Source organism: Medicago truncatula, chromosome 4 (assembly GCF_003473485.1).
Source record: "Medicago truncatula cultivar Jemalong A17 chromosome 4, MtrunA17r5.0-ANR, whole genome shotgun sequence".
Lineage (NCBI taxonomy): Eukaryota > Viridiplantae > Streptophyta > Magnoliopsida > Fabales > Fabaceae > Medicago > Medicago truncatula.
Window position 1 is genome coordinate 34643789 of NC_053045.1, and position 12742 is coordinate 34656530.

The 12742-nt window shown below is 34.7% G+C and overlaps 1 protein-coding gene and 1 pseudogene across 1 annotated transcript; one reads left to right on the top strand and one right to left on the bottom strand.

The window, feature by feature from the left end:
- The first annotated feature begins 2070 nt into the window (after window positions 1-2070).
- LOC11413938 (phenylcoumaran benzylic ether reductase POP1) lies at window positions 2071-4537 on the top strand. The gene is made up of 5 exons (XM_003606890.4): window positions 2071-2441; window positions 3124-3258; window positions 3448-3685; window positions 3784-3987; window positions 4076-4537. The coding sequence occupies exons 1-5, from the start codon at window positions 2139-2141 to the stop codon at window positions 4288-4290; spliced, it is 1095 nt and encodes a 364-aa protein (XP_003606938.2). The 5' UTR covers window positions 2071-2138; the 3' UTR covers window positions 4291-4537.
- Window positions 4538-4650: 113 nt separating this feature from the next.
- On the bottom strand, window positions 4651-10645 carry LOC11410259 (adoMet-dependent rRNA methyltransferase spb1-like; annotated as a pseudogene).
- Between the last annotated feature and the right edge of the window lie 2097 nt (window positions 10646-12742).

The following is a 12742-nucleotide window of genomic DNA, read 5'->3' on the forward strand; positions in this document are numbered from 1 at the left end:
TAGAACATTATGGTGTAAGTAGATCAATGTAGTCGACCTACTGAATGGGATAAGACTTCATTGTTGTTGTTGTATTCTAGTCGACGATAATTGTTTTTTTTTTTTTTATATCTATAATTTTATTGTTTGTTTTACTATATAATTCGACCCCAAGCAAGGTTTGCTTTTTATATCTTTCAATTGGTGGTTATTTTTACTCATACTTTGTGAGAAAGAAATGAATGTGTTGATTGGTTGGCAAAGTTAGGTGGTACTAATGTCAACTACTTTAAGATTTGGATATCTTTCCCACCTCAGTTGGACAATATCCTACTTGCGAATACCTCTAGAGTGTTTAGGCAGTGAATTGCTTAGTTTTTTTTTTCTCTTGTTTTTTCTTTTCCCCATGATAAAAAATATAGATAAATTTTTATTTATTAAGTGTTGGCGACAGATTAAAGCTAACGCAAACATAATTTCTTTAGAAAAGAAGAACATTTACGACAACTTTTGGCCCACGTAAAGTTTTTAAAATTTTTTCTTTGAGACAAGTTTGGCTCATGCAAATGTCAGCAATATTTTTGTTAGCTTGTGCCATTGTGGCATACGAAGTCCACCGCAAATGTTTGCAGCCTGATCTTTGCGTGGGACGTGTGTCCGTCGCAATGATGTCACGGCTGTTTTTTGCCTTTGCGTGGAATTTTGGCTGCCGCAAATACGTGAAATTCTTGTAGTGGATGAAGCCCCACAACTTAGAAACTTTTTCTCTCGATCATATGCCTAAGGTGAATTTTCAACGAAGAGGTTGAAGATGTCAAGTGAAGAAATTTCATATGCATAGGTTTTGTACGCGACGCGAATCCTAGAAGAAGATGAAAGAAATTTGTCCCAAACACTTACGTGATGTGTGTGGTGCACACACATATCACTCAACACATGCTACGTTAGATTTAATGGCTCACGCCATTAAATCTATATGTTGAAATTTTCAGCATGAAGTAAGGGTTTCAAATGTTGACGATCTAGAGTCAAAAATTGTGATCAAAACTATCTAAAACTTCATATTTTTTACCCTTGGCAACAAAATTGAACACATTGTCACTTTACTTTGCATGTGTAAATCTTTAACCTTTTGATTAGTTTTTATTTTTTACAAATCCTTTTGATTATGTCGTTTATAACTATCATGAATGAGTAGTTAAACTCATTAGATCATGATTGAATGGTGAACTTTCGTGGCTTTTTTAATTTGTTCGCCATTGCTATATTGATGTTTAAAAATATAAGAGTTTAATTACAGCTATCAAAACGGACTACCCGGTACGCAACGGACTGGCCCATGACGGGCTCAGGCTTTTGCGGACCAAAAGGCCCGGAAGATAAACGAGCACAAAAAAATTTGTCCAAGCCCGGTCCTTTGCGGGCTACCGACAACTCAATCAACAATTTACCATTATTTTTTTAATAAAGTATCTCATTTCTTAGAATAGTCGCCCAAATTTGTATTCATAACATTTGAAACTAATGTATATGTTTACTACTTGTGTTTCATTATTAGTGTAAAATGAATCTAAGTGGGACACATGTCCGTCTAAATATATGTAACAGATAATAAAATGATATTAGCATGGTTGCAACATGTTAATTGTTAGATAAATGATAAAGGATGATCAAGGAGAATAGAATTGTCAAAAAAATAACAATAGTAGCATTGAAAAATAACTTAAAAAGACGTTTGCATTGAAAATAACGTCAAAAAGACGTAGTTTTTATTTTTTTTCTATTATACTATAAATCATTCATCAATACGTAATAATATTTGACTGCTATAATAACTAGCACATTTTTTAACAAAAAAGAAAAGAACTAGCACATTTATTTCTAAAAAATAAACAGCACATGGTTGAAGTTTCAAAAGTGAGAAACTTATAATCAAATTTGTTGACCGTCATCGATGACTAAAATTAATTATCTCAGTTGAAATTGAGTGACATCAATATCGAATATATCCATTAATTATTTTATGATAAATTGTTTTGATTTCAAAATAATTTACCTCAAAATAATTAATAGATATCAAGGATTCATTCATCTACGGTCCGGAGGATTAACACCAAAAAAAATGTCACATATATTTTAGGACAATAGAGTATAATAGTATGCATGAACCCAATTATTATATAAAGGACTTCAAGACACTCCTATTTGCAAGGCAGGTCGAGTTGCATTTCTATCTTCTCCTTTTGATCTTAATTAGGAGCACTTTTCAAATGGCCGTGGCAGTGAAATCAACCAATGTTCTGGTCATTGGAGGAACCGGATCGGTCGGAAAGTTCATCATAGAAGCAAGTGTTAAGGCTGGCCACCCTACCTTTGCCCTTGTACGAGAGTCCACTATGTTTAACCCAGCAAAATCACCCATCATTCAAACATTTAAAAACTTGGGCGTCAACCTAGTTTTGGTATAAAGCATTCTTTTATTCTATTGTGTTATAAGAAACAATATTCGATATTTTTTAACTTTCAAAACTTAATCTTGTATGATAATCAAATATATAGCCGGGACACAAAAATGATCGGGGTGCAAACCAAATAAGTTTGGTCTAGTTTGTATGGGTGTGCAAGTTTGCATTACTATTGTTGATGTGAAAACTTCGTTGATCGTAAATATTTTTGTAAGAAGCCTATTAATCGTAATATATAATTACTTTTGTGAGCATTTTTTCAAGTTTTATCGAGTATTTTCACATGCATGTTTTTCAACGTTGGTCACTCACATTTATAAAGAAGAAAATGAGTGTGATTGTAGATTAGTCATTATAGAATTATCCTTGAACTTTTTTGTTTACGATTATTCCATCCCTTTGGAAGTTAGAGAAGCTTATATATATACACAATAGCTTAGGGATGCATAGTTTTAGATTTTCCTTTGCTTGAAGAGGTTTTGGTTTGCTCCTCCTTCAATTTTTGTCTCAATTTGTTTTGGTTAATCTATTTTGGGTGAGGTAGCACAATGCTACTCACTGCAGGTTTAAAAATGAAGGAAAAAAAATGCATGTTCTTTATATTTCCTTTTTCTTGATATGAGTTTAAATATTTTTAGTGAATTTGTTTCATGATGATCACATCACATTATACACATAGGGAGATATACATGACCATGAGAGTTTGGTTAAAGCAATAAAGCAGGTGGATGTGGTGATCTCTACCGTGAGTTACTTGCACATACCCGATCAATATAAGATCATTTCAGCCATCAAAGAAGCTGGAAATGTTAAGGTAAAGATAATTGTTTCTAACTATTTTCTCTATCAACTCGTCTAAAAAAAAAATTGAGCATGACGTCCATCCTGACAATTTCGACATTTTTACCTGCTGAGCTAGGACTTATGAGATTGAACCAGCATATAATATTGGCATAATTTAAGCTTGTTTTGCTAATTAGTTGTTCTTACTTTTTATATATAGAGGTTTTTTCCTTCAGAGTTTGGAAATGATGTGGATCGTTCTAATGGAGTAAATTGGGCAGAGAATTTATTTAACAACAAGGCTCAAATCCGAAGAACCATTGAAGTTGAAGGAATTCCTCATACATTTGTGGTGGCAAATTTTTTTGCTGGACACTTCCTACCAAATTTATCAGGTCTTAGAGCCTTACTTACCCCTACTAATAAAGTTATCATTTTTGGAGATGGAAATCCCAAAGGTATATAGAAATTCAGTTTTAATTAATTGATTAAGAATATAAAAATATAATATAACACACATTCAGATTAATTTGATTTTTTATTTGATTATTAACAGCTGTTTTTAACACTCACGAAGATGTTGCTACTTATACAATCCAAGCTATTGATGATCCAAGAACCTTGAACAAAATTCTCTATGTTAGACCCCATGCAAACACCATATCATTTAATGAACTAGTTTCCATTTGGGAGAAAAATACTAGTAACACTCTTGAAAGAGTCTATGTTCCAGAGGAGCTAATTTTGAGACAAATTCAAGGTTAGGTTATGATAAACATTAAAATATTTTAACTTGTGGATGTTAACAATGTAATTTTTTTACATAATATAATAATATTTTCTTGCAGAGTCTTCATTTCCTAACACTATGAGCCTATCAATTTGTCACGCTACATTTGTGAAGGAAGATCAAACTAACTTTGAGATTGAACCCTCATTTGGAGTAGAGGCTTCTCAACTTTATCCTCATGTGAAATTCACTACTATTGATGAGTTCCTTGAAAGAAATATTGATCGTACACCATTCTACTTGAACCAGCTTATACCAGAAAACATTGAATAAACTCTGGCTGACACATATTTTTTGGTTAAGAAGCTAGTAATTAAATTACTAGTTGATTAATCAAACAAGTAATGTTATTAGCTAGATAGTATTATAAATTAGCGTGTACATTTTGAACAAGAGTTTGTTCAAGATAAAATAATACCGAATTTGTGTCATTGTCCAAATAAACTAAAATAAAATAAACATGGAATGGTAGTGTCTCATTCATGATGCTCCAAACCATGTACTTATTTATGCATTTCAATCTTATGGCGTCAGTAAAACTTGCACAGCTTCAAATTTTCAACTATAATAATTTCATGCTTACTTGATAATTCAAAGTTACATTTTCAGTTTGACCTAAAAGTACGGCGACAGGTCATGACCGGAATCTTCATGTGTACAGCAGCATACTACCAGTTCAGGGAGAGTCAATGGCTTATGAAAAAAATATATTATTTCCAACTGAAAAAATATTTATATTCTCATACATTAATATTCCAATTGCCTACATTTGGTGTGCAACATTGCTTCCAACAGGATTACCACAACTTCAGCTAATAATAGTTTTAGTCCAAGTCTGGCTACATTTTTTCGACTAAAAGTATGTATGTTCTTAATCGGAATAGTTTTAAACAGCAGAAAAGAGTATGTATATCACGTCAAATTGCATAATCCACATACTATAAAGAGAAGAAACAAAACAAAAAGCAGTTGTGAAATAAGTAATCACAAAAAGTTTGAGCACTGCAAACCAAGAGTCCACCATAGAAATATTTTTCCAAAATACAGTCTAATGGAATTGCAAATCATTATAGAAGGCTCACAAGTTACACCAATTAGACCTGAACTCGATGCATTTCACGATATTGCCTTAGTAAATTCCAAATTATGCTAAAGTATAAGCCTGATTAAAGAGCATGCAATCATTGATCACTTCCAAATTACCCATAAAATCATATGATTAATCATTTCTAACGATTCTGATAAACTGTTTCCGCCAAGAACGGTATATTGGCGCCCGCAATCAATTTCTAAATAACTTCAGTTATATTTAATTTATATATCATCTATAGCACAGTCAGTAACAACCAAAAGAAGAAAAGAAAAAAATGAAAGCAAAGTTTAGCTTGGAAAGTAAGACAACTCATCACTGAAATTGCGCACCAACCTATTTTCAGTTATTTTCTTCCCTTCTTGGCAGAGGCCTTTGAAGATCCTTTTCCCATAGGGATCTTTCCAATCGGAGCCCTGCCACCCTTTGGTGCCTTTCCCTTTGCATTGGAACCTCTTTTGCCTGCCTTACCAATTCCATTTTTCCTCATATTCTTCTTCATCCTGCGATCAACAAGGACTTTTCCCCTGCCAGTCTTAACTTGGACACCTTTCTTTGCAACTACATACTCCTTCTGAGGCCTTTTTGGAACAGATTTTTTATATAGTCGATCAATTTGCTTACTCTTTGAACGATCGGATATGTCTGACTGATCTGATATAGCATTGGCCTTCTTGCGTATTTTCTCAATCTTCCTCATAGCAACACGCTTCTTGCGTGCTTTGGCCTCAGCCACCTTCTTTGCAGGCCGAGTATAATTTCTTTAGATTGGGCTTTCATTGCAGCAACTTGCTCTTTCGTGATAGGCTTAACTGGTACACGGTGTTTCCTTTCCTCATCGAGAAACCACTTCGGCAATCCCTGGTCATCAAACACATACTTATTATATGCATCATCTAGCATGTATTCCCTTTGCTTTTTCCTCAGCATCTTCTGAGCATAAGCCAATATCTCAGCTTTTTTTGCAACATCATCCTCTGACTCATCAGAGGACGAATCATCAGAATCAGTAGCAGCAGGTGCAGGAACGATCTCAAAGTCCATTTCCTTAGATGCTTGAGAACGAGTGCGATCTATCTCCACAGAAGCAGCTGTTTTATTTTCATTGATCTTTTCAGCAACAGGCGTCTTCTCCTTTATCCCATCAATATCCATTTCACTTTCACCGTCATCCTTCTCAAAGCCTCCTTCCTCTACAGCTTCGGCAAAGACATCCTGACTAAACCACATATTTGTGATCTCCTCTTGGGTGGGCCCTGTACCATCAGTAAGTGGCACCAACAAAGAATTTGCTTCTTGAACATCATCTTCAACTGAATCATACTTGGACTGAACAATGTCATCATCTTCACCAGCTTACAAGCCAAAAGGTAATAGTACATGTGTAAATATTTGTTTTTGCACACGGAATAAAAAGGATGTGTCGTGCCACAGTTTTCAACAATAACTAACACATTTGACATCACAAAAATACAGGTCTTAAAGAGAGGTCCAAGCAGGAAAAACTAACAATGCCAACATAAAAATATTACCGGTAAGCTGCATATGAAATATTGGGCATAGGCTATGTTGAATGGGAGCAAGAAAGTAAAGGAAACTGGAATTAAAGGAATGGGAATATAATGTGAAGATAATAGTTTCATGAATCGGATATAGTTTCATTTCCCTTTATATAACTCACAAACCTGAAGGTATAATAATTACATCTACAATCACAAAAGAGAGCTCCATACCTCCAAAAGTAGAGAGTCTGCATCATAAAATTTCTTAATACGCTTACGCTGCTTTGCAGTCCCTTCCTTTTTTATCACGAACCGCTCGTAAGCTTGTTCAAGTAAATCTTCCATTTGTTCATCATATCTGATATGAGTATACAGTTAGATTCCCCAATTATGAAAGACCAACAGAATAAAACAGTGAAGGTAAGAACAATATCAAAAGAAGTCGATCACCTTCTACGTTCTTCATCAGAATCTAAGTCGCTAGAAGAATGCTCCAAGCCACCTTTGTTTTCTTCATTCTCACTGTCATCCACTTCGCCCTCACCACCTTCATAGTCAGTGGTGTCAACAGCAACCAGATCCTTCTTACCCTGAAACCCGGTGATAATAACCAATAAATGGTAAAAGTAAGTTACATATTAGTCATATGACTTTCTATCTTAGCAAATGTCCTTTTGGCCCTTTCTTCATGAGAAAACTCAAAAGAGAGTATATCTTACCTTTTGGGATGGGTATTTTGTTTCTGCTAGTTTATTTGAATATATTGAGTTGTCTCACTATAGCTTCATGGCATGTGTCATATTTATTACTCATTTTTAGGAAAATACTTGGGTGATCACAATCATTTGGACACCATTTAGACACACACACACACACTATATTATTTCATTCTTTTCTTTTTCTACCTTTTTTCAATTATGTGTGTTCGCCCAAATGGTTGTGACCACCTAAGACTTGCTAGCTCAGAAAGTGTTACAATATGAGTAATTTACCAATGAAGTAGATCTCCTGTCACAGTAAACTCTCATGAATATGTCAAACAAACAACCTCTGTGTACATTATATTAATTTGTAAACCCTAAGAAGATAATTCTCTCCAATCTTTCACACAAATAAATAGTGTGCTTTCGGTCATTAACTCCAATGTGCATTTATAACATCGAGTAATACTTCAATTGTTAACATGGACAATTTAGCAAAATAATTTCACTCACTAAGTTCTTGGTTGCTTGTCTTCTTGACTGTTAAAAAAATCTTAAACAACACTTGAATTGAAATGGAGGAAGTAAAAAGATTAAAGCAAACCTTCATAGAGGCAAGGGAAAACAACTCATGATCAACATAACCGTCTTCTACTACATCCATTTGCATCCCTGTTGCTTTCCGCGCCTTATCCTGTAAAACCCAAATGGGTAGAGCAATGAATCAGATTGATCTCATCCACAAGAAGGATTATAAAACAGAACTGAGCTTAGAATGCCATGATATGATGAAAGAATTAACACTGTTTTTGGTCTTGATCATGCCTTGGAACCATTTTTGGGACTGATCATATAAAATCTTGATATCATATTAACCTATTATGGTTTCCAACTAAAATTAACAATGTTGCAAAGATCAGAAAATTCATTTGTGCTGTATCCAACCCCAAAGTGGCAACTAAGAAGCCACAAACCTTGGCTCTTCTTTTTGCTAAAATTTTTTTTTCACGTTTCTTCTTGCGGTCCATTGCATTTGTCAGTTCCTCCATTTCGTTGAGTATTCTATCATTTTCATCCCCCTCATGATCATTCCCCACCTCAGCTGTAGTAGCAGGTTCAGTCTTTTTAGCCGGTGATAGAGCTTTTCTAATGTTAATCCGCCACCTACAGGTAACCAGCAGATACAACATCATTACCCCCAGATGGAAACAAAGAACAAACATATTCAGGATGCAGCATTTGAGAAAATAATGCCAGAAATGACAGGATGTAAAGTTCTAGCCATGCAATTACTTTAAAAGATGCTTGAAGTCTTGCTTCCCCAAAACCTTCAAATCTTCAGAGATATTTTACCTGTCATACAACCAGAACCAAAGCATTTAATATTAACAACAATAAGAATTGTTTGACCCCCCGGACTACTATAAAATGTTAGATATCATTGTGTATACCCAAAAAATACCTCCTCTGTTGTTAGATCGTGATCCTTGATTGGTAAATCAGCTGGATCGGTAAAGCATATAGAAGTAACTGAACCAAGAATCTCCAGAGGAGCATCTGCCCAAACAAAATTTGTAGCTGAAAGACACCTTCCTCAAAGTTGTGTTTCTATCTTCATACCTGTAGGCAGAAAATAGCAACAAACATAATCTAACTAAGCAGTTGCGCACTGCTGACTTTTCCCTACTTCAAATACCTTAACAATCTCCATAATTAGTTTCTCTAGAGAAAAACACACATGATGAATCTAACACATACAAATTAATAAAATCCATTTCAAAATAACAAGCAGAACCATCTGAGAAAGAATGCTTAAATCCGATACAAACAATGTAAAATCCAAAACACAGTGATGAGGTAGTTATCCGTCACGATGCCTCTTTTGCTTACTGTCTCTAAGTACATCCACCACCTGCATTTACGATCCAACGACCAAGAAAATAAAATGAAAAGAGCAACAAAAATACATGTATACAACGCCAATCAAACACATCTCTAAAAAAAAGCAATTTACCTTAGCTAGCGGTTGAGCAGAAGCCTCAAAAAGATGCTTGATATCGAGAATGCGAGGATCAATCCTAGCAGGAGCTAAATACTTAATTCCCAAAAGATATATCTCAGCAGATTCAGAACGACTAGCCGGCGGTTTTTCCACCTCAACCTTCTCAAACAACTGCAATTCAAACATTCCACCACCACATTAAACAATTTTCAACATTCACAATGAATTCCACAAAGGGCTTGTTTGAATTAACTTATTTCAGCTTATCTTTGATCATGACCAATTGCATGACTGTTGGGAAGAACCAATGAAAACAGCTTATGACATATTCAAATATACATGAGTGCTTATACACTCCCCAGGATAGCATATAAAAATAGCTTATAGCTTACACGAAAACAATTTAACTTTATTTCATCTTTTGTTATAGAAACAGTTTATACATAAGTGCTTATCATGATAAACACTTATGCTAGAAGCAGCAAATTAAGTTGTTTATCCAAACAGGGCCAAAACCACATTAAAAAAACACAAATCATCACCTTCTTCAAACACCAGACGACAGAATTGTAATCCTGCGACCTGAAAACCTATCACACAACAAAGTAAAAGCAACAATAACAAAAACAATTAGAACCATGATGAATAATTAACAAAGTTAATTAAGCAAAATCAGATTAAAAAACCTTGGTAACAAAAGTTCCCTTAGGTGCTAAAAACTGAGTAGCAAGCTTAACAGCATCAATAACAAGAGAATTCTGAGTAGTAGCTTCTTGAGCCCAAGCACCACCCACATTTGGTGAACCATCATGAAGAATAACATCAAAAGCACTGTAACCATTTTCATTCATAATTTTCCTAACTCTAGACCTACACTCAGGTCTAGTAATATCCTCTTGAATAGAAATCACGCCGCGAATAGGCTTCATCGGAGCAAGATCAACGCCGATAACGAGATGATCAACAGGAACGCGTTGGACAGCAACTTGCGTCCAACCTCCAGGAGCAGCGCAGAGGTTGAGGACAGCGCATGAGGATTCGAGGAAATGGAACTTTGAATTGAGTTGAATGAGTTTCCATGATGCTCTACAGCGGTAACCGTGTTCTTTGGCTAAGAAGTAGAATTTGTGTAAACGGTGTTTTCCTTTTGCTTTTGGTTTTCCCATTGATGGTGGTGAGGTTTTTGGTTAGGGTTTTGGGAGGGTGACGATGTGATATGTGCGTAGAGGTTTATTGTAACGTGCTCTCCAAGTATGTAAATTTGATAAAGCTATAATTTTATTTATAGTATTTTTTTTATAAGATATTAAATTAAATTACGAAATCAAACAAGAAAAACTCACCCTCTTTTACCATCTTTTAGTGTAAGTTTTAAATTAGGAGGAAAAGCATCGAAGAAAATACATTTAAAATCAAACAGAAAATATATATCAAGGATTACTTACACATGGATAGAAGGCAAGCGGACAAAAAGCTGTGCCGCTAAACCTTTTTGGATGACAAAACCAATCCTCGTAAACACAACATCATGGGCCTAGGATACATGACATTGCTACGCATGACCCTTTGAACTGTATGTAGAAGGTCAACAGCCTCTGGTGCTAGGAAACCAAAAGTGTTGAAAGCATATGATATAAAAGCATGTTGATTGTCATAACACGTTTTTTCATGTTTAGCCACTTTGTTTGACGCAACTTTTAGGGTTGTTTGTCCTACCATAAAAGGTCTGACCCCTAATCCCACAAGTGATGAAACTCCAGTCAAGTCCATACATGCATGTTTTCCTCCTACCCGTCTGTACACCATAACCTTCGTAGGCTTAAATGTCGATCTTCTATCTAGTGGGTCAGTCAGAAAGCTCACATGCGCCTCATTCTTCAATGATACTCTCGTCCGTCTAAATATATCAAAAAGTACATCCCTAACAAAGGAATAATGTATGAGATTTGTTGATAGGTCAGCACACGATTAATCTCGTGATACAAATGACATGATGAAATGCTTCTTACGTGATGGTGGAGAAGAGAGATCGTCTTCTAAATAAGAGAGATTGGAGGAATGCATTTAAAGAATGTCCTAAATTGACCATATAACCCAAGACTAAAAAGCTTACTCCAAAAGAGATAAGATCATTACATAACATTTGATTTCTTCACGGTCTCTTAAAACATGCATAATTGTCTAAGGGTGGTCAATACATATTGGACATATTATTTCTAGCCATACATCTGTGATGTCTTTTTTCGTTAGTCAAAATTTTATCATAAGATATCTTCGTCTTGAAAAATATTTGTTCATTTTTAAACAATCTAGAGGAATTATGTTAAAATTATATGAAGTTGGTTGAAATAGTTTATATTTTGCATATGTTCATGATTTATTTGATACCTGTCAGACTAATTACGTAGTGTTGAAGAAGATTTTGAATAAGTAACACAATTTTTCTCTTGGGTTATGGATGAACTGGGAGGTTAAGATTGTTGTGGACTTGGTAAGAAATAAGAATGGGATCATCCTCCAATACTTTCATCCAACCTCTTCAATAATTAAGCAATCTTTTAAAACTTTCTTATCCGAGAGCCTGTGTGTTTCATATCTGCAAGGAAGCTAATAATATGAGTTGATTTGCTAGTCAAATGGGCATTCTTCTTTTAAAGATGTCATCGTCGATTACATTTTTTTTTTTTCTTCTCTTAATTTATGCGGTAACAATAAACAAAAGAAAAGATAGACCAAAGGAAATAGAAAACTAGGACCACAAGAAAGCCACCCCATGCAACCACCAACTAGGTCGAAGACATCTCCAAGAAATTTAAAATTGGATATACTTTACAAAAATAAATAAACTTCATTAACAGAGTGATCTTTCAAAGATGTATCCTTTCTCTTTGTAAAATAAAAAATAATCCTATCTCGTAATAATGGGACGATTGAGAATAATTCAGAGTTTGAGACCAAGTAACTAGTTGTAATGATCTAAAGGCATAGAACCAGAACTGTTGCGGAAATAACTTCCAAATTTCACTAGTTGTGCGAGTAAAATCTCTCCAGTTAAATCGAGAGAAGATGTCACAATGGCAAATAAATTTCTTTTAAAACCATAAGCTTTGAGTCAAAACACGATTTAAACCTCACAGACTTCGCTTGTTGGTTTATATTATCAGCCAAAGAATCAATTATGCATCACTCAAAAGGCATCACCAATATTATATTGATGTTACATCATCACATCGTTTAAGTTTTATTACCTTACCATTTTTGAAAAAAGCATACTGATAGAAACCTAAAAACATGTCAAGTTGAAGGCCAATTTTCCAATGAAGGATGGACCATATCCGAAACGTTTTAAAACACATCGGCTTTCAAACACTGCAACAATACATCAGAATTAGCTTACCCAAAAGTAAAAACATCTTCCAGAGAAAAATTA